Consider the following 18834-nt stretch of genomic DNA (forward strand, 5'->3'; position numbering starts at 1 on the left):
TATTGACTGATTACACGTATATGGATAAGAAAGTAGCTCCACCTGTCAATACTGTTTATTGTAAATGTAGACTTATATCAGTACCGGTTTCAACTCTATTTGGTCGTCATCAGCTGACAAATCTTAATATCACATCTATTAGGCATTGGTTTATGCTACTTATCTAAAAATATGTCATCATCCATTAGCACATCCTGATGTCTAATGGGGATATGAGTTGGATGTTATTGTCATTTCATTTGTGATTCCGTGAGATTAAAATTATTTTTGAGATTAAAATATGGTAGTAACAAACTTAAGCTTAAAACTAATTGTACATGCACATTAAACACATTAAAAACACTGAAAACATATATATATATAAAACACTTGTTGAATTTAAAAGTTCATGTCTTGCGTGTTCCTTTTTCAGACTTCCTCGTTAGGGTTTTTTGCGCCTATGTTAATGTTGATTGATTTTGAGCTCGTAAACAGTGGTGTAAGTTCTTGAGAATGTTCTAGGTTCTTGAGAATGTTCTATTTGACTGAAAGATGTCTTCATGTATGCTTGTAATAAAAACCCAAGTCATTAAATGGTCAAATTTTGTAGATAGAGACAATATGTGGCTCCGCTGTAAACTGGTTTTCTAAAGTTAGAAGCAGATGTTCAAGTTTAGATTTTTTTGGATATGGTTGAATGTAGATTTTTGGTGGTAACTTCTTCCTTGTCTATATTTGTGTACCGGTGCTGTAGTTATTGCTCTTGTTGTTATGGTAGGGTGATGTTCTATTAATTCTGTCTTAGGACTTTGGCAAATCCATAAGTGTATCTTAGTTAGGCTGATGATGACCCATATGGGGTTGAAACTAGTCCCTTGATAACATATTGAAATGTATTTATAGACATTGCAATTATTGTACAGTATTGAGTAGGTGGAATAAACTTGGTAAATTATATGTTCCACCATGCTCTCACTGAGTGAGTTGACAGTGCGGTTAGGGACGCACAGCTGTGAGCTTGCATCCGGGAGATAGTGGGTTCGAACCCTACTGTTGGCAGCCCTGAAGATGGTTTTCCATGGTTTCCCATTTTCATACCGAGCAAATGCTGGGGCTGTACCTTAATTAAGGCCACGGCCACTTCCTTTCCACTCCTAGCTCTTTCCTATCGTCACCAGAAAAACCTATCTGCGTCGGTGTGATGTAAAGCCAATTGTAAAAAAAAAAAAAAATCTCTCTTAAAATGATTCTATTCCTGTTCAACTTGACTAATATCTGTCCTTGGTGTCACTTTTTGTAGTTCTTTCTTGAACTCTTCCTGAATCTCCTTTTCCTTCAATCTCCAGGCCGTAATCTTTCTTTCTCTTTTTTCTTGCAGTTTTTTGACCTTGCCTACTTTCAACTTTGTTTGCACTGCTCTATGGTCACCCCCAAAGGCTTCCTCAGGCATAGCTGTAATATCCATAAGATCTTTCTGATGTTCTTTTTCCACTAATATGTAATCAATCAAGGCTTTCGTTCTTCTTTCTCCCCATCCATACCTGATAATCTTTTGGCTATTTTTCTTCCTGAACCATGTATTTCCTATTATTAGTTGGTTCTTCTGGCAAAACATATCCTTTTTTTATTCTGTTGCCATATCTGCAAGTCCCCAGAATATCTTCTCTTCCCACTTGTGCATTTACTGCAGATGCACTATCTGACCAAAAGTATTCAGACACCTACTCAAAACTGTCATCTAATACCGCACTGTAGCAGGGCATCTGGTCAAAATGGCCTTGTATCCTTCCACCTATAAATTGCTCTGTGAGAAATAGTCACACACTCTCAGACCATATTCACTGTGGGCACTGTACAGGCTGGCATTTGCTGACTGCTGCTACATGGTATAACATGATTCACCACTTCAAATCACATGCATGGCCTGCCCGACTGTGCTTTTGTTGGCTTGTCTCTTACCATTTCATCCCCTGCTGGTGGGGGACGCACATGTAGAATACACCCGCGGTATCTCCTGCCTGTTGTAAGAGGCGACTAAAAGGGCTGACCGGGGATCTCCTGTGGATGGAAGAGGCTGAATACATTCACAGGTAATCTCTGCCTGTCGTAGAAGGTGACTAAAAGGGTCATGTGTCCATGGTCCCCTCTTTATTTTTTATTGTTTTTTGAGGGTTAATTGTAGGACTATTCCAAATTTTTGATGTGCGTGCTGCTCGGAGATGGACCTCCTACATATGCAACTACACTCAAAAGCTCGTGTCAGTAACCACCCAGGAAGCGGCGGGTAGGAATGTCATGTACCCGGGCAGTAGTATCCGCCTGACAATACAGGTCCCCGCACAGCCGAATGCCAGAAGGACATATTCTTATTAATTCATTTTATTTATTTTTACCTATATTTAGTGCTCTGTACACGCGGGGTACGTGCTATTGCGGGTGACTGGAGAATAGGAGTGCTAGTATTCATTGCCTCAGTCCTCCTGTATTAGGCAGTACCGGCTATGACCAGGTGGGCCTTGGCTGCTTGGTTCAGCTACAGAGACCCCTGATCGGAGTGGGGCATTCGGGGAGGATGATTACGGGCATGACGTCGAAACCACTTCTGCCTGCCTCCTCGGGTAGTTCGCTACCCAAGTCTTAAACTTTTGATTCCGTAAGGGGGGCAACCCCTTGGGAACAAGTGCAGCGTATTAGTCTGGGTTCCAGCTTCCCTAGGTTCCTGGTTGCTAACAGAACCGATGGGCACGACTTCAAGCTGCTTAAATCCATTATTTTCAGTCGATACATTGAAGGTGTATACGGTGAACTTGAGGACCTGAAGAAAATGCGCAATGATAGTTTGCTTCTAAAGATGAGCACTGCGCTCCATGCAGATCGGTTGCTTAAGTGCGACCACTTTGGTGACATCCCCTTCAGAGTGGAAGAGCACAGAACCTTGAATCTGGTTCGTGGAGTTATTTTCCACCGTGATCTCGTTCTGAACACTGACGATGAATTGATGGAAGACATGAAGCACTGTGGCTTGACCCATGTCCGGAGTATCACACGCAAAGTCAACAGTGAAGACGTTGCCACGGGTGCGTTCATAGTCTCCTTCAAATTGTCAGTGTTGCCAGAGAAAGTCAAAGTAACAACCTATCGTTGCGATATGAGGCCGTACATCCCGCTTCCCATGCGATGCTATCAATGCCAGAGATTCGGACACATGGTAACTTGTTGCTCGAATCAGTTTGTGTGTGGTACATGTGGAAGAGTAACTCACGGCACAGAGTAGTGCACAACTCCATACAACTGCACTAACTGCTCTGTTCTTCATTCTCCTCAAGATTGGAACTGTCCGACCTATCTGAGTGAGAAGAAGATCCAGGAGATCAAGACCCTGGATGGTCTTCCCTACCAGGAAGCGCGCCGTATGTTGTAATTCTCTGAATGCACCGGCCAAGACACTACACTTCAGCATGATAGCACAGTCTCTCCCAGGTTCCTCATTTTCAACTGGAACACCTATCCAGAAGATTGCTGCGCCCAAGGCGGCAGTTGCTCCTGTGAGCAACGCCGCAAAGACAACAAGCTCGAAGGCGGGTCCATCCCAGTGTTCGACCACCAATAAGTCTGTGCCGGCTAAGAAACCTACGCTGGCACAACAGGGGAAGAAGACACCGTCTCCTTTCCTCGCGAGGTCGGCGAAAGCCTCACCTAAGCCGGCGGAGGCGGCATAGTCGACCAAGGCTGGGAAATCAACTCCTGGTCCCTCTAAACAAGAATATCAATATAAATGGTCCGTTATTGGACATTATAAATTTTCCAGCTAACTCATTCCTGGTTGCCACTGTTTCGCCCCCGTGTGCTATGACCAAGCAGGCATCAATTTTTGATAATGAGACAAAGTCTCTCATAGTGCATTGGAACTGCCAGTGGCTATAATTAGCCTACGCAGTGGCCTCCACGGTATGCACTGGCCAGCGTGTTGGTAGGTGTGCTAGGTACCAACTGATGAGCCCAGCCTAACACACGGGGGCGAAACGGTGGCAACTAGGAATGAGTTAGCTGGAAAATTTATAATGTCCAATAACGGACCATTTATATTGGTATTATAAATTTACTCATTCGGAACAAATATTTCATATTCCCTATGGGAATCAACATCTATATGAACAAGAATAGATGGTGGGGAAGAAGAGTGTCCTTACCTGGCGTTCTTCAACATCTCCTACAAATGGGGCCTCACGCCCTCCACCTGGAGGGTCTGATTCCGCCCCTGAACTACGTCGAAGAAATTCAAGGCATTCATCACTTCGTCTGGTGACGAGGTGATGCACATGGAGCATTTATCTCCTTCTTCGGATGGGATGTGAGTGTAGGTTAGGTAGCATTACGCTGCTTCTAACCTAAACCTCAGAAGTCCACACCCATACTATGGCACTGTCACAGTGGAATTGTAATGGTTATGACAGGCATCTTGCTGTGCTACGTCAGCTCATTAGTGCGTACGCAGCGAGTATAGCCTGTATTCAGGAGACAAACTTCAGACCAGGTCATTATACGATCTGGAGAAATTTCAGACAATACTCGACAGGACGATATTATACCAACCGGGCATCTGGTGGCATGGGTATTTTTGTCCGTTCTAATACTTATAGTGAAGAGGTTCTTCTAAGAACCCCACTGGAAGCAATTGCGGTGCGGTTACCGCTGCATGTCATAGCAACAGTGTGTAACATTTATTTTCCACCAGGCCAGCCTCTTAACATAAATGACGTCACTGATCTTATAGATCAGCTTTCATGTCCCTTCCTATTGTTGGACGATTTTAACGCCCATCACCCCATATGGGGCTCTGAGACGCCTTGCCCCTGGGACGAGAGCTGGAAAGGTTAGTAACAGAGCTGGATTTATGTATTTTGAACTCGGGGGAACCAACTCACTTTAGTGTACGTTATGGCACATATTTTCGCATAGACGTAAGTCTATGCGGCCGAACTTCGGTTCAGCTGTTTTGGTGGAATACACACGATAATCTCCGTGACAGTGACCATTTTCCCATCATCCTTACTTTGTTGAAACAAAAATCCGTCGAGGCTCCCCCTCGATGGATTCTTAAACGTGCTGATTGGCCAAAGTACACATCACTAGCTGTCTTTAACGACTATATCAGGCGGACTGTCGGCTAGGAAATAACTTACATCACACAAGTTATTCTTGCTGCTGCTAAGGAGTCCATTCCGTCCTCAGGGACTCCTCGCCTAAAACTCGTTCCCTGGTGGAACGAAGAAATGGCAGCAGCTATCAAAGAACGCCGTCGGGTTCATAAACGTTATTGTAGACAGCCTAATATGGCCAACTTGGTAACATTTAAACAACTTCACGCTAAGGCGCGAGTTCTTATTCGCCAAAGTATGAAGGCTTCGTGGGAGAGATATGTGTCATCTATTAGTCACTGTTACAAGTGAAATATGTAATGCGAGTGGAATGTATTTTTTTTGAAGTCTTTGTTTGTAAAATGCAATATGATGTTTTATTTTTATTGACCTAACCTGTACTGTATAATGTTGTAACATAGGCATTTGTAAATAGTAGAATTCTGTCTATAGTTCCTGGAAAGATCTAGAGAGTTACATAACTTTTGTACAGGGTGTGTTACTTTGTTGGTATGTGTTCTAGAAAGCGTATTCTGTCTATTCTGGAAAAATACGACTTTCGCGATCATGCGTAGTCTAGAATGTTAGTCAAAGTTCTCGATCAAAAGTAAGGTTGTGATTGGTGAGTCTAGGTGGCGATAGGGAACAAGTGCATGCTGATTGGTTGCCTCCAAGGCCAGTAATTCCTGTATATAGTGAGCGAGGCAGTGTTCGAATGAATTCGGTATCCTGATATCTGTCGGTCTTGGTCTACCCGTCTGCGAGCAGCCTATCTGGTTGACGTCCCTCGGTTTTCGGGATGGCACTCTCCTCGGGTAAACAGTCTTGAATTCCGTTCCTGCTAAAAATTCCGTAATGTTCCGATTTGCTTTTCATACAGGAGTCTGCCCTAACCTCGCCTAGATTCACCAAATTAGCTACTTATGACGCCTTAGTTTTTCAGCTAGACTTACCTGTTCGTTTCCGAGGCATTCCCGTTTTGTTTCACTAAAATATGTATATTGTAGTTTAATAGTATTTCCCTTGGGGTTTGCCTCTGATAGTTCTGTATCACTTGAGGTACGCTAGATTTTGGATAACCTGTAAATTGCATTGTACTACTGCATTGGTAACTAGATGTACAGTTGATTTGTAATTTGAATTTACACTGCTACGAATAACCTATGTATATCACTGAACTTATAGCTCATAACTTGGAATGTATATGTAGAATTATCTTGTAAATAATATTTTAAAAACCAAGGATCACGGTGATTCATTTCAGAATCCGCTATCTAAGCCATGTCCATGCCTTTGGTAGGTTCCCAGCCCTTCCATCTTCCCGTTTTGTCGTTCACTAGTTGGCCCTACTGATAGTTGCGAACTTGTTTTGTTGGAGATCCGCGTAAAGGCTAGTTACTGTTTTTCCAAGTGTGTAGTGTTTTCTTATATTGTGTATTGTACTCTTACCTTCCCCTTTTAACTGTGTTTGTGCCTTGTTTGGTGTTACCACTGTAGTAGAGGTAACATTTGGTAGCAGAGGCAAGCGCTAGATTGCGGAAGAAGAAAAGTGAACCGTGATCATACCTAACCCAAATCTCCGTAAAAGTTGTGGTTCGTATATCGCTTGAAATCTTGTTTCTACCTGTCGCGCTGTTCCTAATCCTTTCCATTTAAGAAAGGCAGAACTGATTTACGAGTTAAAAATTTGCAAAATTAATTCGACAGGGAATGTCAGAGATGACACTAGCCTGTTGAAGCAGTCCCTTGACCTACCTATAACCATACCTGAGTTAACTACAGACGAGTTGCATGAGTCTTTGGCGGTGATTGAAGATAGGTTACCCAAATTTAACGTCATTCTTGTGTCCTTTAGTGCTTCGAAGCCCTCGCATGGCCAATTAGCGCGGGTTAAGGGGCAGTTATTACATTATTTAGACCGGATTAAGGATTTGTTGTCTGTTGAATTGCCGGAAATTGAGCGGCAGAAATGTCAAACCTTACTAGAACAGTTTTCCACAACTTTCAACAGAATCAGTGGTTTGTTTGAAGGCAATAACACCGTTTCTCAAATTCAAGTGTCGATCCCATCTGCAATGAGTGACAGTGTTTTTTGTGGCGAGGCATCTATTGCTGCTGAAGTGGGCAATCAGACACCTAGTGCTGGTGTTAGGCATATTCAGGAGTCTGAGGTGACTAATGCTGCCCTGGGATCTTCTGTTTCGTTGTCTGGACCTAGGACACCTGTAAGTCATTCTAATGATACATCTCTTTTGCAGGTTGGTAACCGTACTAGTTTTCCTATGATTCCTGCTAATTCCGTTGAAGCTCAGTGTTTACCTTCTATTCCTAATCAACCCGGGTCTGATTCAATGGTGCATAACCACCCACCTGTCCTAGTGCCACCCGTATCGAGTTGCATAACCTCTACACAACCGGTTAATGCCCAAATGGTCTCTCAGATTAGTGAGAACCTTTCTCAAATTAGGTTGTCTGCGCCCGTAACATTGCAGGATAACGTTAATCCTAACCTATCCTGTACTCCGTCCTTTTCACAAGGGCACCCGAATCAAAGGCACGAGGCCTTGCTAAACCCTCTGGACTATTCTAAGCCTTCCCAAGCACCCCCTACACCTGTCTTCCCCCAGATTTTCTCCAATCTGCCTCACCCGTTGACCACTGTGTTTAAAGGTATCTCGAAATTTTCAGTTAACTCCATTGATGAAGTTATTTCCTTCCTTCGCTTTCTAACCGAATTCAAGGATCAGGCAATAGTGCATAATCTCAGTAACGACAACGTATTTCAAATTCTATACCCACATGTCTCTGGAGCTCTTTCTGAGCACATTGTCAGGGCCATTACTGAAAGATGGTCAGTAGATCAATTTCATGCCCATGTTCTTGAATATTTCATTCCTGCTCGTGCCTTGTCTGCATTAGTGCAGAAGCACTATTTTAGAGTACAACATTTTAATGAGTCACTATCTGAGTATGTTCAAGACATTAAGCTCCAAGCTAAAATTTTCCGGCTCCACTATTCAGAGGCTCAGATGGTTGCCAACATAGTTGAAGGTCTCGCCCCGAACTATAGATCATATCTGGCTCTTTCACCCCGACCTGCAACATTCGCCCAGTTGGAAGCAATTACAGTATCCGCTGAAGGCATTCGATATGCTGACCAGCTACGCCTGGCATTAGCCCCACCTCCTATAACCGTACCCCCTACTCAGGATTCTAAAACCACCCCGTCATCTGCTTCCAACGTGCGTAATCCCCGTTCATGTTTCAATTGTGGCTCCACGGCTCATCTCAGGCGGGATTGTCCCAAGGCCGGGACATTAGGCAATAGGAAACCTGCGATGGGTGGAGGCTCTTCTATCAATACTTCTTGCCGTAACTGTGGATCAACTAGGCATTTCTCTAGGCAGTGCCCACGTAACACTTCTGGCTCTGGACCCCCAGGCCGTAGTAGTGCTAGATGACTAACTGCCTGTTCTGATGACAAATCCCAAAGCATGGCTTCTTGTCTTGTCGATCATGACTGTACCTTGGTTGATTTACTTTATTCTGAGGCTAATGATTGCTCCCAGTCTGACTCTGGTCTTCATTTCTTACAATCTTGTAGGATTTCTGCCATACCTTCTTGTAAACTACCATATTATGCATAGAGGTAAATAATGAACCTGTCTGTGCGTTGCTAGACTCTGGGAGTAGTGTCACCTTGGTGAGTGAGACCTGGTATGATTCTATGAAAACTGTTTGCAAGCTACCTACATTACAACCCGTGTCCTTAACCTGCCATACTGCTAATTCCAATTCATTAAATATTGTAGGGTCCCTAGAGGTCTAGATTAGAGTCCGTGATTTCACCTGGAAAATGCCAGTGCTAGTGGCAAAAGATTTGTCCTGCCAATTCATATTGGGTGCAAATTTTATTGCAAAAACAGGCATGATTTTGGACCTCCAGTTCAACAGATTCCATTTCAAATTTTGTGCAAGAACATTTGAGCTGTGTGATCGCTCCCCTATTCTGCCTTGCCATGTTAACGCTGTTCCCGAAGATTCTGATGAACCCAAGGCTTTTGATTTTAATCACTTACCCGAAGAGCAGGCTAACCAACTTAGGAAACTCTGCGATAAGTTCCCGGATGTCTTCACCGACAGGTTAGGCATCACCAATGTATTAGAATACAAAATTGAGGTTACAGATAACATACCTGTTCGCTCTCCTCCGTACCGGTTGTCACCTCCCAAAATGAAAGCCCTGAAGGCTATTATTGATCAAATGCTCGCTGACGGAGTGATACGCCCGTCCAAGTCAGCCTATTCTTCTCCCATGTTTCTGGTCCCTAAACCACAAGGTGGTTATCGGCCTGTAGTGGACTATCGGATGTTGAACCGTAAGGTAGTCCTCCAATCTGTCCCACTTCCTGATTTGCACTCTTGTTTTTCTTGGTTTGCCAATGCAAAAATTTTCACCACTTTCGATTTAAATCAGGCTTATTACCAGATACCCCTTGCCGAAGAATCCAAGCATCTCACTGCATTTGCAACCGATTGGAACCTATATGAATTCGAATGCGTCCCTTTTGGCCTAGCAACTGGAGCGGCTGTCCTTACACGGTTACTAGATTATGTCTTATCGGACATTAAGTTCAAGTTTGTTTATAATTACCTTGACGATCTCGTAATTTTTAGCGAAACCTTCGAGGAACACCTACTCCATCTCAAGGAAGTGCTCGAAAGACTGCATAAAGCAGGTCTAACCCTCAAAGGCATCCAAGGTTTCCTTCGCACAACCCCAGATGTCCTTCTTAGGACATATCGTGTCGGGGAGGGGTGTCTCAATCGATCAGTCTCGTACTGCCGCCATCCAGAATTTCCCCCCTCCAAAGGACGTCAAGGCTGTAGCCAGATTCATTGGCATGGTTTATTTCTAATTTTGCTGAACGTGCAGCTCCATTGAACGATTTGAGAAGAAAGGATGCCAGATTTGTGTGGGGTGATGCCCAACGTGAAGCCTTCATGGACTTGAAATCTGCCTTTTGTAATGCCCCTGTACTGGCTATGCCAGACTTTTCTAAACGCTTCATCCTTCAGACTGACGCCTCTTCCTCAGGCATATCCGGAGTTCTTCTACAGGAATTTCAAGAAGGGTGTCGTCCTATTTCTTATGCTTCCCGTGCTCTGAATCCTGCTGAGCGCAATTATTCCATTTATGAGCTGGAAGCCCTGGCTGTTGTCTTCTCCTTAGAACGCTTCAGAATGTACCTGGAACATCTCCCTCTCGATCTGGAAACTGACAATCAGGCGTTGAGTTGGGTACTGGCCAAGCCGCGAAAGACCGGTCGTCTAGCACGATGGGCAGTGCGCATCTCAGCCTTCCAATTTCAAGCCCTCCACATTCGTGGCACGGAAAACGTTGTGGCTGATGGCCTCAGCAGGATGTTCCATCCAAACAGCTCTGACCCTCAATCCGAGCCAGTTGACTCATCTCCCGAACAAGTATCAGCTTTTGTCAATGTAGTTCTCACTGACTCTCCCTTCCTTTTCAAGGATATTGCCAAACATCAAGAGGATGATCCTGAGTTAAAAGCCATTGTCGACAGGATTAAATCCGGTGAGCATGTTAAGCCCTATATTCTTAAGAATGGTGTCTTGTGTTGTCCTGCTCGTGGTCGGAGAGACCCCAAAATTGTAGTCCCAACTAACCTGGTCCCGGCTCTCTTCAAATACTTTCATGAATCCCCTGTGGGCGGTCATCTGGGCATTTTCAAAACAAGAGAAAAAATCCGTAACCACTTTATTTGGAAATCCATGGATAGTGAGATCCGTACCCTTGTCAAGTCCTGTAGGATTTGCAACATCAGTAAACCTGCCCCGAATACTCGTCTAGGTCTCTTGTCTTCTGAGCAAGCTTCTCACCCCATGGAAAGACTGTTCATAGACTATATTGGGCCTTTCCCGAGATCTCGGAATGGTCATCGTTTCATACTCGTGTGTGTTGACGCCTTTTCACGTTTCACGTGGCTGTTCCCCACTCGGATGGCTAACGCGAACACTACCATCTCGTGCTTGAAACAGATATTCGCCTCGTTTGGACCCTGTCAATTCTTGGTAAGTGATAACGCAAGAGCCTTTACTTCGGCCCAGTTCCGGAATTTCTGTTGTGATCTATCCATTGCTCATGTAACCACTACCCCGTATTACCCGAAGCCCAATTATGCTGAGAGAGTGAATCGTAACCAGCGATCTGCCCTAATCGCTTATCACTCCTCAGACCACTCCAAGTGGGATTCTTCATTGAATTGGTTGTCATTTGCATTTAACACTGCTGTCCGTGAAAGCCACAAGCAAACCCCTGCTTCGTTGATGTTGGCTTTTACTCCAAATTCTCCTCTATCTAACCTATGGTCAATTAATGATCTTCTGCCCGACGATGCCAGCCCAGAAAAGATCAGAGCTAATTGGCACCGTGCACGAAAGAACTTGAAGGTTTATTACGCTAAGGTCCAGCGTAATTACAACCACGGGCGAAGACCGCACGATCTCTCGGTGGGTGACCAGGTGTTTATTAAAACACATCCCGTCAGTAGTGCTGCGGACCACGTTATCAGTAAGTTGGCCCCCAGATTTCGAGGTCCCTGCACCATCTTAAAGTTCCTCACCCCGGTGACATTATTGGTGAGCGATCCCGAAAGGAAAAGGATCAGCAGAGTACATCTCTTCCAGATCAAGGTACGTTAAGTCTGGTAGGGAAGGGCAAATACCATTGTTGGTGACCTTGTAGATTTAGTTGTAAGTTATTTGTAAGAATTTACTTATAACATAATTTTATGGTGAGGTTATTTATAAGGTTTTAGTTGTAAGATAATAAGTTTCATTGTAAGTTAGTTGTAAGTATTGTGTAAGTGAATACTTTAGGTATCCTCTAGTGTAATCGATTTAGTATTATAAGTTAGATAAGTTTTAGTTTAGGGTCACTACTTGGAATTTTCTTCCTTTTACCGTCAGGTTTAGGGCACCCTCGTGCAGTTTCTTTTCACCCCCACCATAATCTTGTCATGTGAATTGTAGATAGCAGTGCTTGCCCCGGGGCTAGCGCCCTAATATCCCTGTGTGCAAGGGAGAATCCCTCCTGCATATTCATTAAGCCACCCATGGGGTGACCACGAGATATTGAGCCTAGCAGCATACTTTTACCGCAAGTATTCCCCTGTCTGCTGCGGTTTGTGTGTGTTACAGCGGCTGCAGTGACCAGATTCTTCAGGCAGCAACCTGAAGTGCCAAATTGGGAGGCACACTGTGTGCCTTGGGCGTCACCATCCGGCACCACTATTCTGCGGGGAACGTCCTATTGGTGGCAGGCGGACTGGACGGTGTCTCACCCCGGCTTATTTGGTGCAAGAGACCACTGAACTGCATCTCGTCTAGGTGTCGGGTTTGGACTGACATTGAATGAAGGCTGGCGGCAAACGACCGTGTCGGCAGCCGCATCATCAGCAAGAACCTGTGGCCTAGCTGTGCTGTGACCGTTGTGGGAAAGTAGTGCAAAAGTGTTAGCAACATGTGAGGAGTTTTGGTATTTCTAGAATTTGAAAGAAAGTATGGTGTACATGATTTGGTGGACAGACTACAAATTGTCCAATCATCTGCGAAAGAAGGCATTTTGAAGTGCAATGTGACAATCCATGTGGATTTTGTGATATTTATTCAAGAGGTCGATCTATATTATTTTTGAAAATTATATGACATTTTGTGTTGGTTGGTTATCGCAAAGGTTACTTCAAGAAATCGTGGGTGTTAAAGTAATGTACCTTTACTATTGGTACTGTGTGAAAACATTCTATCGCTTGCTCCCCAGTGATGTTATATTATTGGTCGAGCAGGGCTCAACTTTCGGGGGGAGGTAGATGTTACAAGTGAAATATGTAATGAGAGTGGAATGTATTTTTTTTTTTGAAGTCTTTGTTTGTAAAATGCAATATGATGTTTTATTTTTATTGACCTAACCTGTACTGTATAATGTTGTAACATAGGCATTTGTAAATAGTAGAATTCTGTCTATAGTTCCTGGAAAGATCTAGAGAGTTACATAACTTTTGTACAGGGTGTGTTACTTTGTTGGTATGTGTTCTAGAAAGCGTATTCTGTCTATTCTGGAAAAATACGACTTTCGCGATCATGCGTAGTCTAGAATGTTAGTCAAAGTTCTCGATCGAAAGTAAGGTTGTGATTGGTGAGTCTAGGTGGCGATAGGGAACAAGTGCACGCTGATTGGTTGCCTCCAAGGCCAGTAATTCCTATATATAGTGAGCGAGGCAGTGTTCGAATGAATTCGGTATCCTGATATCTGTCGGTCTTGGTCTACCCGTCTGCGAGCAGCCTATCTGGTTGACGTCCCTCGGTTTTCGGGATGGCACTCTCCTCGGGTAAGCACTCTTGAATTCCGTTCCTGCTAAAATTTCCGTAATGTTCCGATTTGCTTTTCATACAGGAGTCTGCCCTAACCTCGCCTAGATTCACCAAATTAGCTACTTATGACGCCTTAGTTTTTCAGCTAGACTTACCTGTTCGTTTCCGAGGCATTCCCGTTTTGTTTCACTAAAATATGTATATTGTAGTTTAATAGTATTTCCCTTGGGGTTTGCCTCTGATAGTTCTGTATCACTTGAGGTACGCTAGATTTTGGATAACCTGTAAATTGCATTGTACTACTGCATTGGTAACTAGATGTACAGTTGATTTGTAATTTGAATTTACACTGCTACGAATAACCTATGTATATCACTGAACTTATAGCTCATAACTTGGAATGTATATGTAGAATTATCTTATAAATAATATTTTAAAAACTAAGGATCACGGTGATTCATTTCGGAATCCGCTATCTAAGCCATGTCCATGCCTTTGGTAGGTTCCCAGCCCTTCCATCTTCCCGTTTTGTCGTTCACTAATTGGCCCTACTGATAGTTGCGAACTTGTTTTGTTGGAGATCCGCGTAAAGGCTAGTTACTGTTTTTCCAAGTGTGTAGTGTTTTCTTATATTGTGTATTGTACTCTTACCTTCCCCTTTTAACTGTGTTTGTGCCTTGTTTGGTGTTACCACTGTAGTAGAGGTAACAGTCACAAACTCCATCATCTCAAGTGTAGACTAAACTTCGACGTATTTCGGGTATCCAGGGATCATCTTCTGTACTGGGAATATCGTCACTGAACCACTCTTGATTGCTAACCATCTAGCTAGCCATTCCGCGGACGTGTCCGGCTACAGGAATTACCATCATGATTTCCTTGCTCTGAAGCGGGAGGCAGAACGTCATCACCTCAGTTTTGCCACTCAAGCTTCAGAGAACTATAACGTGCCCTTTACGGAGTGAGAACTCCACAGCGTCTTAGCACTTTGCAAGGACATGTCTCCTGGGCCAGACAATATCCATAACCAGATGTTGAAACACCTTAGTGAGGACAGTCTTCTATATCTCCTTCGTGTGTTCAACCGAATCTGGATGGAGGGTGATTTTCCATCTCAGTGGCGAGAGGGCATAGGCATTCCTGTCCTCAAGCCTGACAAAGATTCTAAGTATGCAGAAAGTTACAGACTTATTTGTCTTACAAATTGCCTGTGTAAGCTATTTGAGAGGATGGTAAATCGCCGACTTGTGTGGTGTTTGGAGAAACGAGTACTCTTGTCCAAGTACCAGTGTGGTTTTCGAGCTGCTCGATGACCGACCACTTGGTACATCTGGAGAGCTCTATCCAGGATGCGTTTCGCCGCAAACAGCATCTGGTAGCTGTTTTCTTTGACTTAGAGAAAGCCTACGATACCACATGGCGATATGGTATCCTTTCAGTCCTGCATCAGTGGAGATTCCGAGGTAACTTGGCGGTATTTATTGCGAATTTTTTGTCCCTCTGTCTATTCAGTGTCCGAGTAGGGAGGACATATTCGCAATACCACGTTCAAGTAAATGGAGTCCCATAGGGACTGCTATTGCCATAAACGGTATTGTTGCTGCTGCTGGTTCAGCAGTAATACCGTTGCTATATCTTGATATTTTGCTCTGTACTATAACTCGCGTAATATGGCAGTCGCAGAGTGACAATTACAGCAAGCTATTAGGAGAGTGGAGCAGTGGACCTTAGACCATGGCTTTCGGTTTTCCACCCCAAAGACCTCTGTTGTCCACTTTTGTTGTCAAAGTACTCTTCACCCTTCTCCTGAACTTTATCTAGGAAATGTCGCTCTTCCTGTAGTTGACACCGACTTCTTGGGCTCCTTTTCGATAGTAAATTATCGTGGGAGCCACACGTGCAGCAGCTGAAAGTTCAATGCACCAAGAGGCTTAATCTCTTGAAGTTTCTTAGCAGCACTAATTGCGGAGCTGACCGCGCGGTGCTCCTACGATTCTATAGGGCACATATCTTATCCAGGTTAGACTATGGCAGTGCAGCAAGACCAAGCGTCCTTGCAAAGCTGAACAGCATCCACCACAGCGGGGTTAGGTTGGCGACGGGAGCTATTTGTACAAGCCCCGTGGCTAGCCTGCTCGCTGAACCTGGTGTGCCACCTTTACACCTGAGGCGCCAGCAGCTCCTTCTGTCGTATGCTGCAAATTTGCGACAGATGCCACTTCAACCAAGCTATCCTTGAGTATTCAACAATGGACACCGTCTATTGTATGCTGCTTGTGCTGGAGCTACGCGGCCAGTTGGAATACGCTTGGGTAGCAGTCACAGATTGTTTCACGTACCTTCGGTTCCTTGCCTTGTCGGACAACCGAGTGGGGTGCCTCCGTGGGTAGTACGATGACCTGAAATAATCCTGGATCTGCACACTGGCGCGAAGGAAAACACAGACCCTTTGATTTATCGGAGGCTCTTCCTGTCCGTTTTTTGGCCGATATCCAGGTTCAGTCATTGTTTACACAAATGGTTTGAGGACAGAAACGAAGGTGGGATGCGCGTTCGTTGTTTACTATGATAGGTTTCTTTTTGCTCTCCCAAAAACCTGTAGTGTGTACACAGCAGAGCTCTATGCTATCTGTGAAGCTCTGCGGTACGCACTGTCTGATGAGCGCTGACACTTTCTTCTGTGTACTGACTCCTTGAGCTCGCTATAGTCTATTGATACCTGTTACCCTCGGCACCCTGTGGTGCAGCGCGTCCAGGACCTGCTGGCCGGGTGTTCGGATGCCGGCACCAGAATCACGTTTATGTGGCTCCCAAGCCACATAGGTGTAGAGGGCAATGAATTAGCAGATAAGGCTGCCAAGGAGGCAGTACACTGCCTCCGTTGTCTTACAAGGTTCCAGCAAGTGATATTCGCACTCAGCTGAGACATCTAGTTATGTCCCATTGCGAGATGGAGTGGCAGGCTATTCCACATCCAAATAAGCTGAGAGCGATAAAAGGAACAACGAAGGTATGGAGGACTTCCCTTCGGGCTTCTCGGAGGGAAGCAGTGGTATTATGTCTTCTTCGGATCGGCCGCGGTATCGTTCTATTGAAAGGAGAACTCCCTCCGGTGTGTACTTGCGGTGATCATCTTACCGTGGTACACATCCTTACGGAGTGTGTGGACCTGGTCGATCTGCGCCGTAGGCTTAACCTCCCAAGTACAATCTCCTTTATCCTGCGAGATCACGAGCAGTCAGCAGATATCGTCATCCGATTTATGAGGGATAGTGGTCTCTTTTATCGTGTGTAATGATGTCCTTTGTCCTAGTGTATTTGTGTTACCTGCGCTTTTATCCCATTGACTTTATTTTAGTTTGTGTTGCGTATTTTAATTTGTTATTTTAATGTCTAACGTGACATATATATATTTGTACTTCCAGGCAATGCCTTATTCCTTTGTTACCTGTATTTTCTCTTATTTTATTAGAAAATAAGGCATTGTGAATTAGATCCACTGATTGATTTAATCTCCTACTCATTTTTCTTCACACCATTTTTTAAAACTCTAGTCAGTGATACATTTTAAAATTTTAACTATCATATATCATGTCGTCCATCTCGTTCCATTAGGGGCCGATGACCTTCGATGTTAGGCCCCTTTAAACAACAAGCATCATCATCATCAACATCATCAAATGGTATTTCCACTTCACACGGATGTCCATTACAGTTGACTTGGGCAACTTGAGGATGACAGAAATGGCCCTGACTTATCTTACTGATGTGGCACCCAACAGTCACCAAGCTCCCTTGCTCCAGCTGGTCTGTATGTATCCTGTCGCACTGAACAACATGCCCTCAGTTGCCTTTTATAGTAGCACGGTGAAGGCTCTGGTTTACATTATCCAGATACTTTGACCGGTTAAGTAGCTCAAGAGGAACGTGCACGTGTGATTCAAATGGTTACGTTGTTGATTATTGTCGTCTGATCAGTTCCTCTCACTTCACGACTGTTTGTTTGTGTATGTCTTTGCTTACACACATATCACATCACTTTACCTACCACCATGTTCAATAGTCATTTTTTTATTTTTTTGGCTTATGGCTTTTAGTGCTGGGAGTGTCAGAGGACAAGTTCGGCCTGCCAGATGCAGGTCTTTTGATTTGACGCCTGTAGGCGACCTGCACATCGTGATGAGGATGAAATGATTATGAAGACGACACATATACCCAGTCCCCGTGCCAGCGAAATTAACGAATTGTTAAAAAATTTTACTCTGCGGGGAATCTAACCTGGAACCCCTGTGATCAGAGGCCAGCACGCTAACCATTTAGCCATGGAGCCGGGCTCAATAGTCGTGGAGGATTGGCTTTACGAAGGACATCTGGCTATAAAAATGGGCCATATCCTCATGTACAATGCAGAGTGTGGGAAAAGTGGTGAAGAATGAAAGATGTTCTACATTTTCTTTTATTACTGCTCCTGTAGGACTGCCGATAGCTCCATCATGGCTTCTCCTATCACCTCATTTTCTCACGTTTTTCCTCTGGGATTTTCAGTATTCTCTTCCTGTGTCTCCTCCATTGATACTTTCTCTCTTCCTACCCATTGTTTCCCATATTCTTCTGGTCATTCTGTCCATGTCCATCCTGATCACATATCCAGAAAAACTTATCCTTTTGAATCTGATTTCTTCCAAAATCACCCTCATGTTCCAGTACAGATCACTGTTCGCAGTAGATATTGTTCTGTTGTACAAATATTGTGTCTACATTATTGTAGGTACTCCTGTTGCGGGACATGTGGACAACCTACCGAGGCTACAGGAGTTGTGTAAGCAGCACGATGTCTGGCTTCATCTGCGGGGCCATAGTTTAGCTGCCATTGCCATGGTTACAGTACCAAACATGGTGAGTGCCATACTACATCAGCTACTGGGATGACAGTTTACAGCACATCATTTAATTTCTTGTTCCTGTTACAGCCTGGACGACTTGCAGACAGTTACACCTTACCAATTGGAGTTTGGTTGGGAATTCCTGCATTACCAGCTGTTGTATCCTTTAACAAATGAAGGGAAGAGAACTCACTCATATGCACATTTACTCTTCTTTGAGGGCTATTTTTAAAATTAAGGACCATTTGCCGAAGAAGTAAGAACCGCTATGTACTATCGGTTAATTCCTTTTTTTAAAAAAATCCTTTCTACATACTTTCAGCTACTTTTCTACATAATTTCCATTCTTATTTCAAACATTAATGTGAGGCAAGTTTTGTGGACTTTCATCGTAGATACATTCCGTTTGCGAGGAGAGCCATTTATGAATTGTCGTTTTC

General features: G+C 44.0%; 1 protein-coding gene across 3 annotated transcripts in view; it reads left to right on the top strand.

The window, feature by feature from the left end:
• The window catches only part of LOC136876041 (pyridoxal-dependent decarboxylase domain-containing protein 1), a 236988-nt gene that overhangs the window by 57161 nt on the left and 160993 nt on the right, over nucleotides 1-18834 (top strand). For all 3 annotated transcript variants that reach the window (XM_068228198.1, XM_067149657.2, XM_067149659.2), the window contains exons 6-7: nucleotides 18280-18407; nucleotides 18482-18553. In XM_068228198.1, coding sequence (XP_068084299.1) covers nucleotides 18280-18407; nucleotides 18482-18553 — 200 coding nt within the window. The remainder of the gene's footprint in view (nucleotides 1-18279; nucleotides 18408-18481; nucleotides 18554-18834) is intronic.

Source organism: Anabrus simplex, chromosome 6 (genome assembly GCF_040414725.1).
Source record: "Anabrus simplex isolate iqAnaSimp1 chromosome 6, ASM4041472v1, whole genome shotgun sequence".
NCBI lineage: Eukaryota > Metazoa > Arthropoda > Insecta > Orthoptera > Tettigoniidae > Anabrus > Anabrus simplex.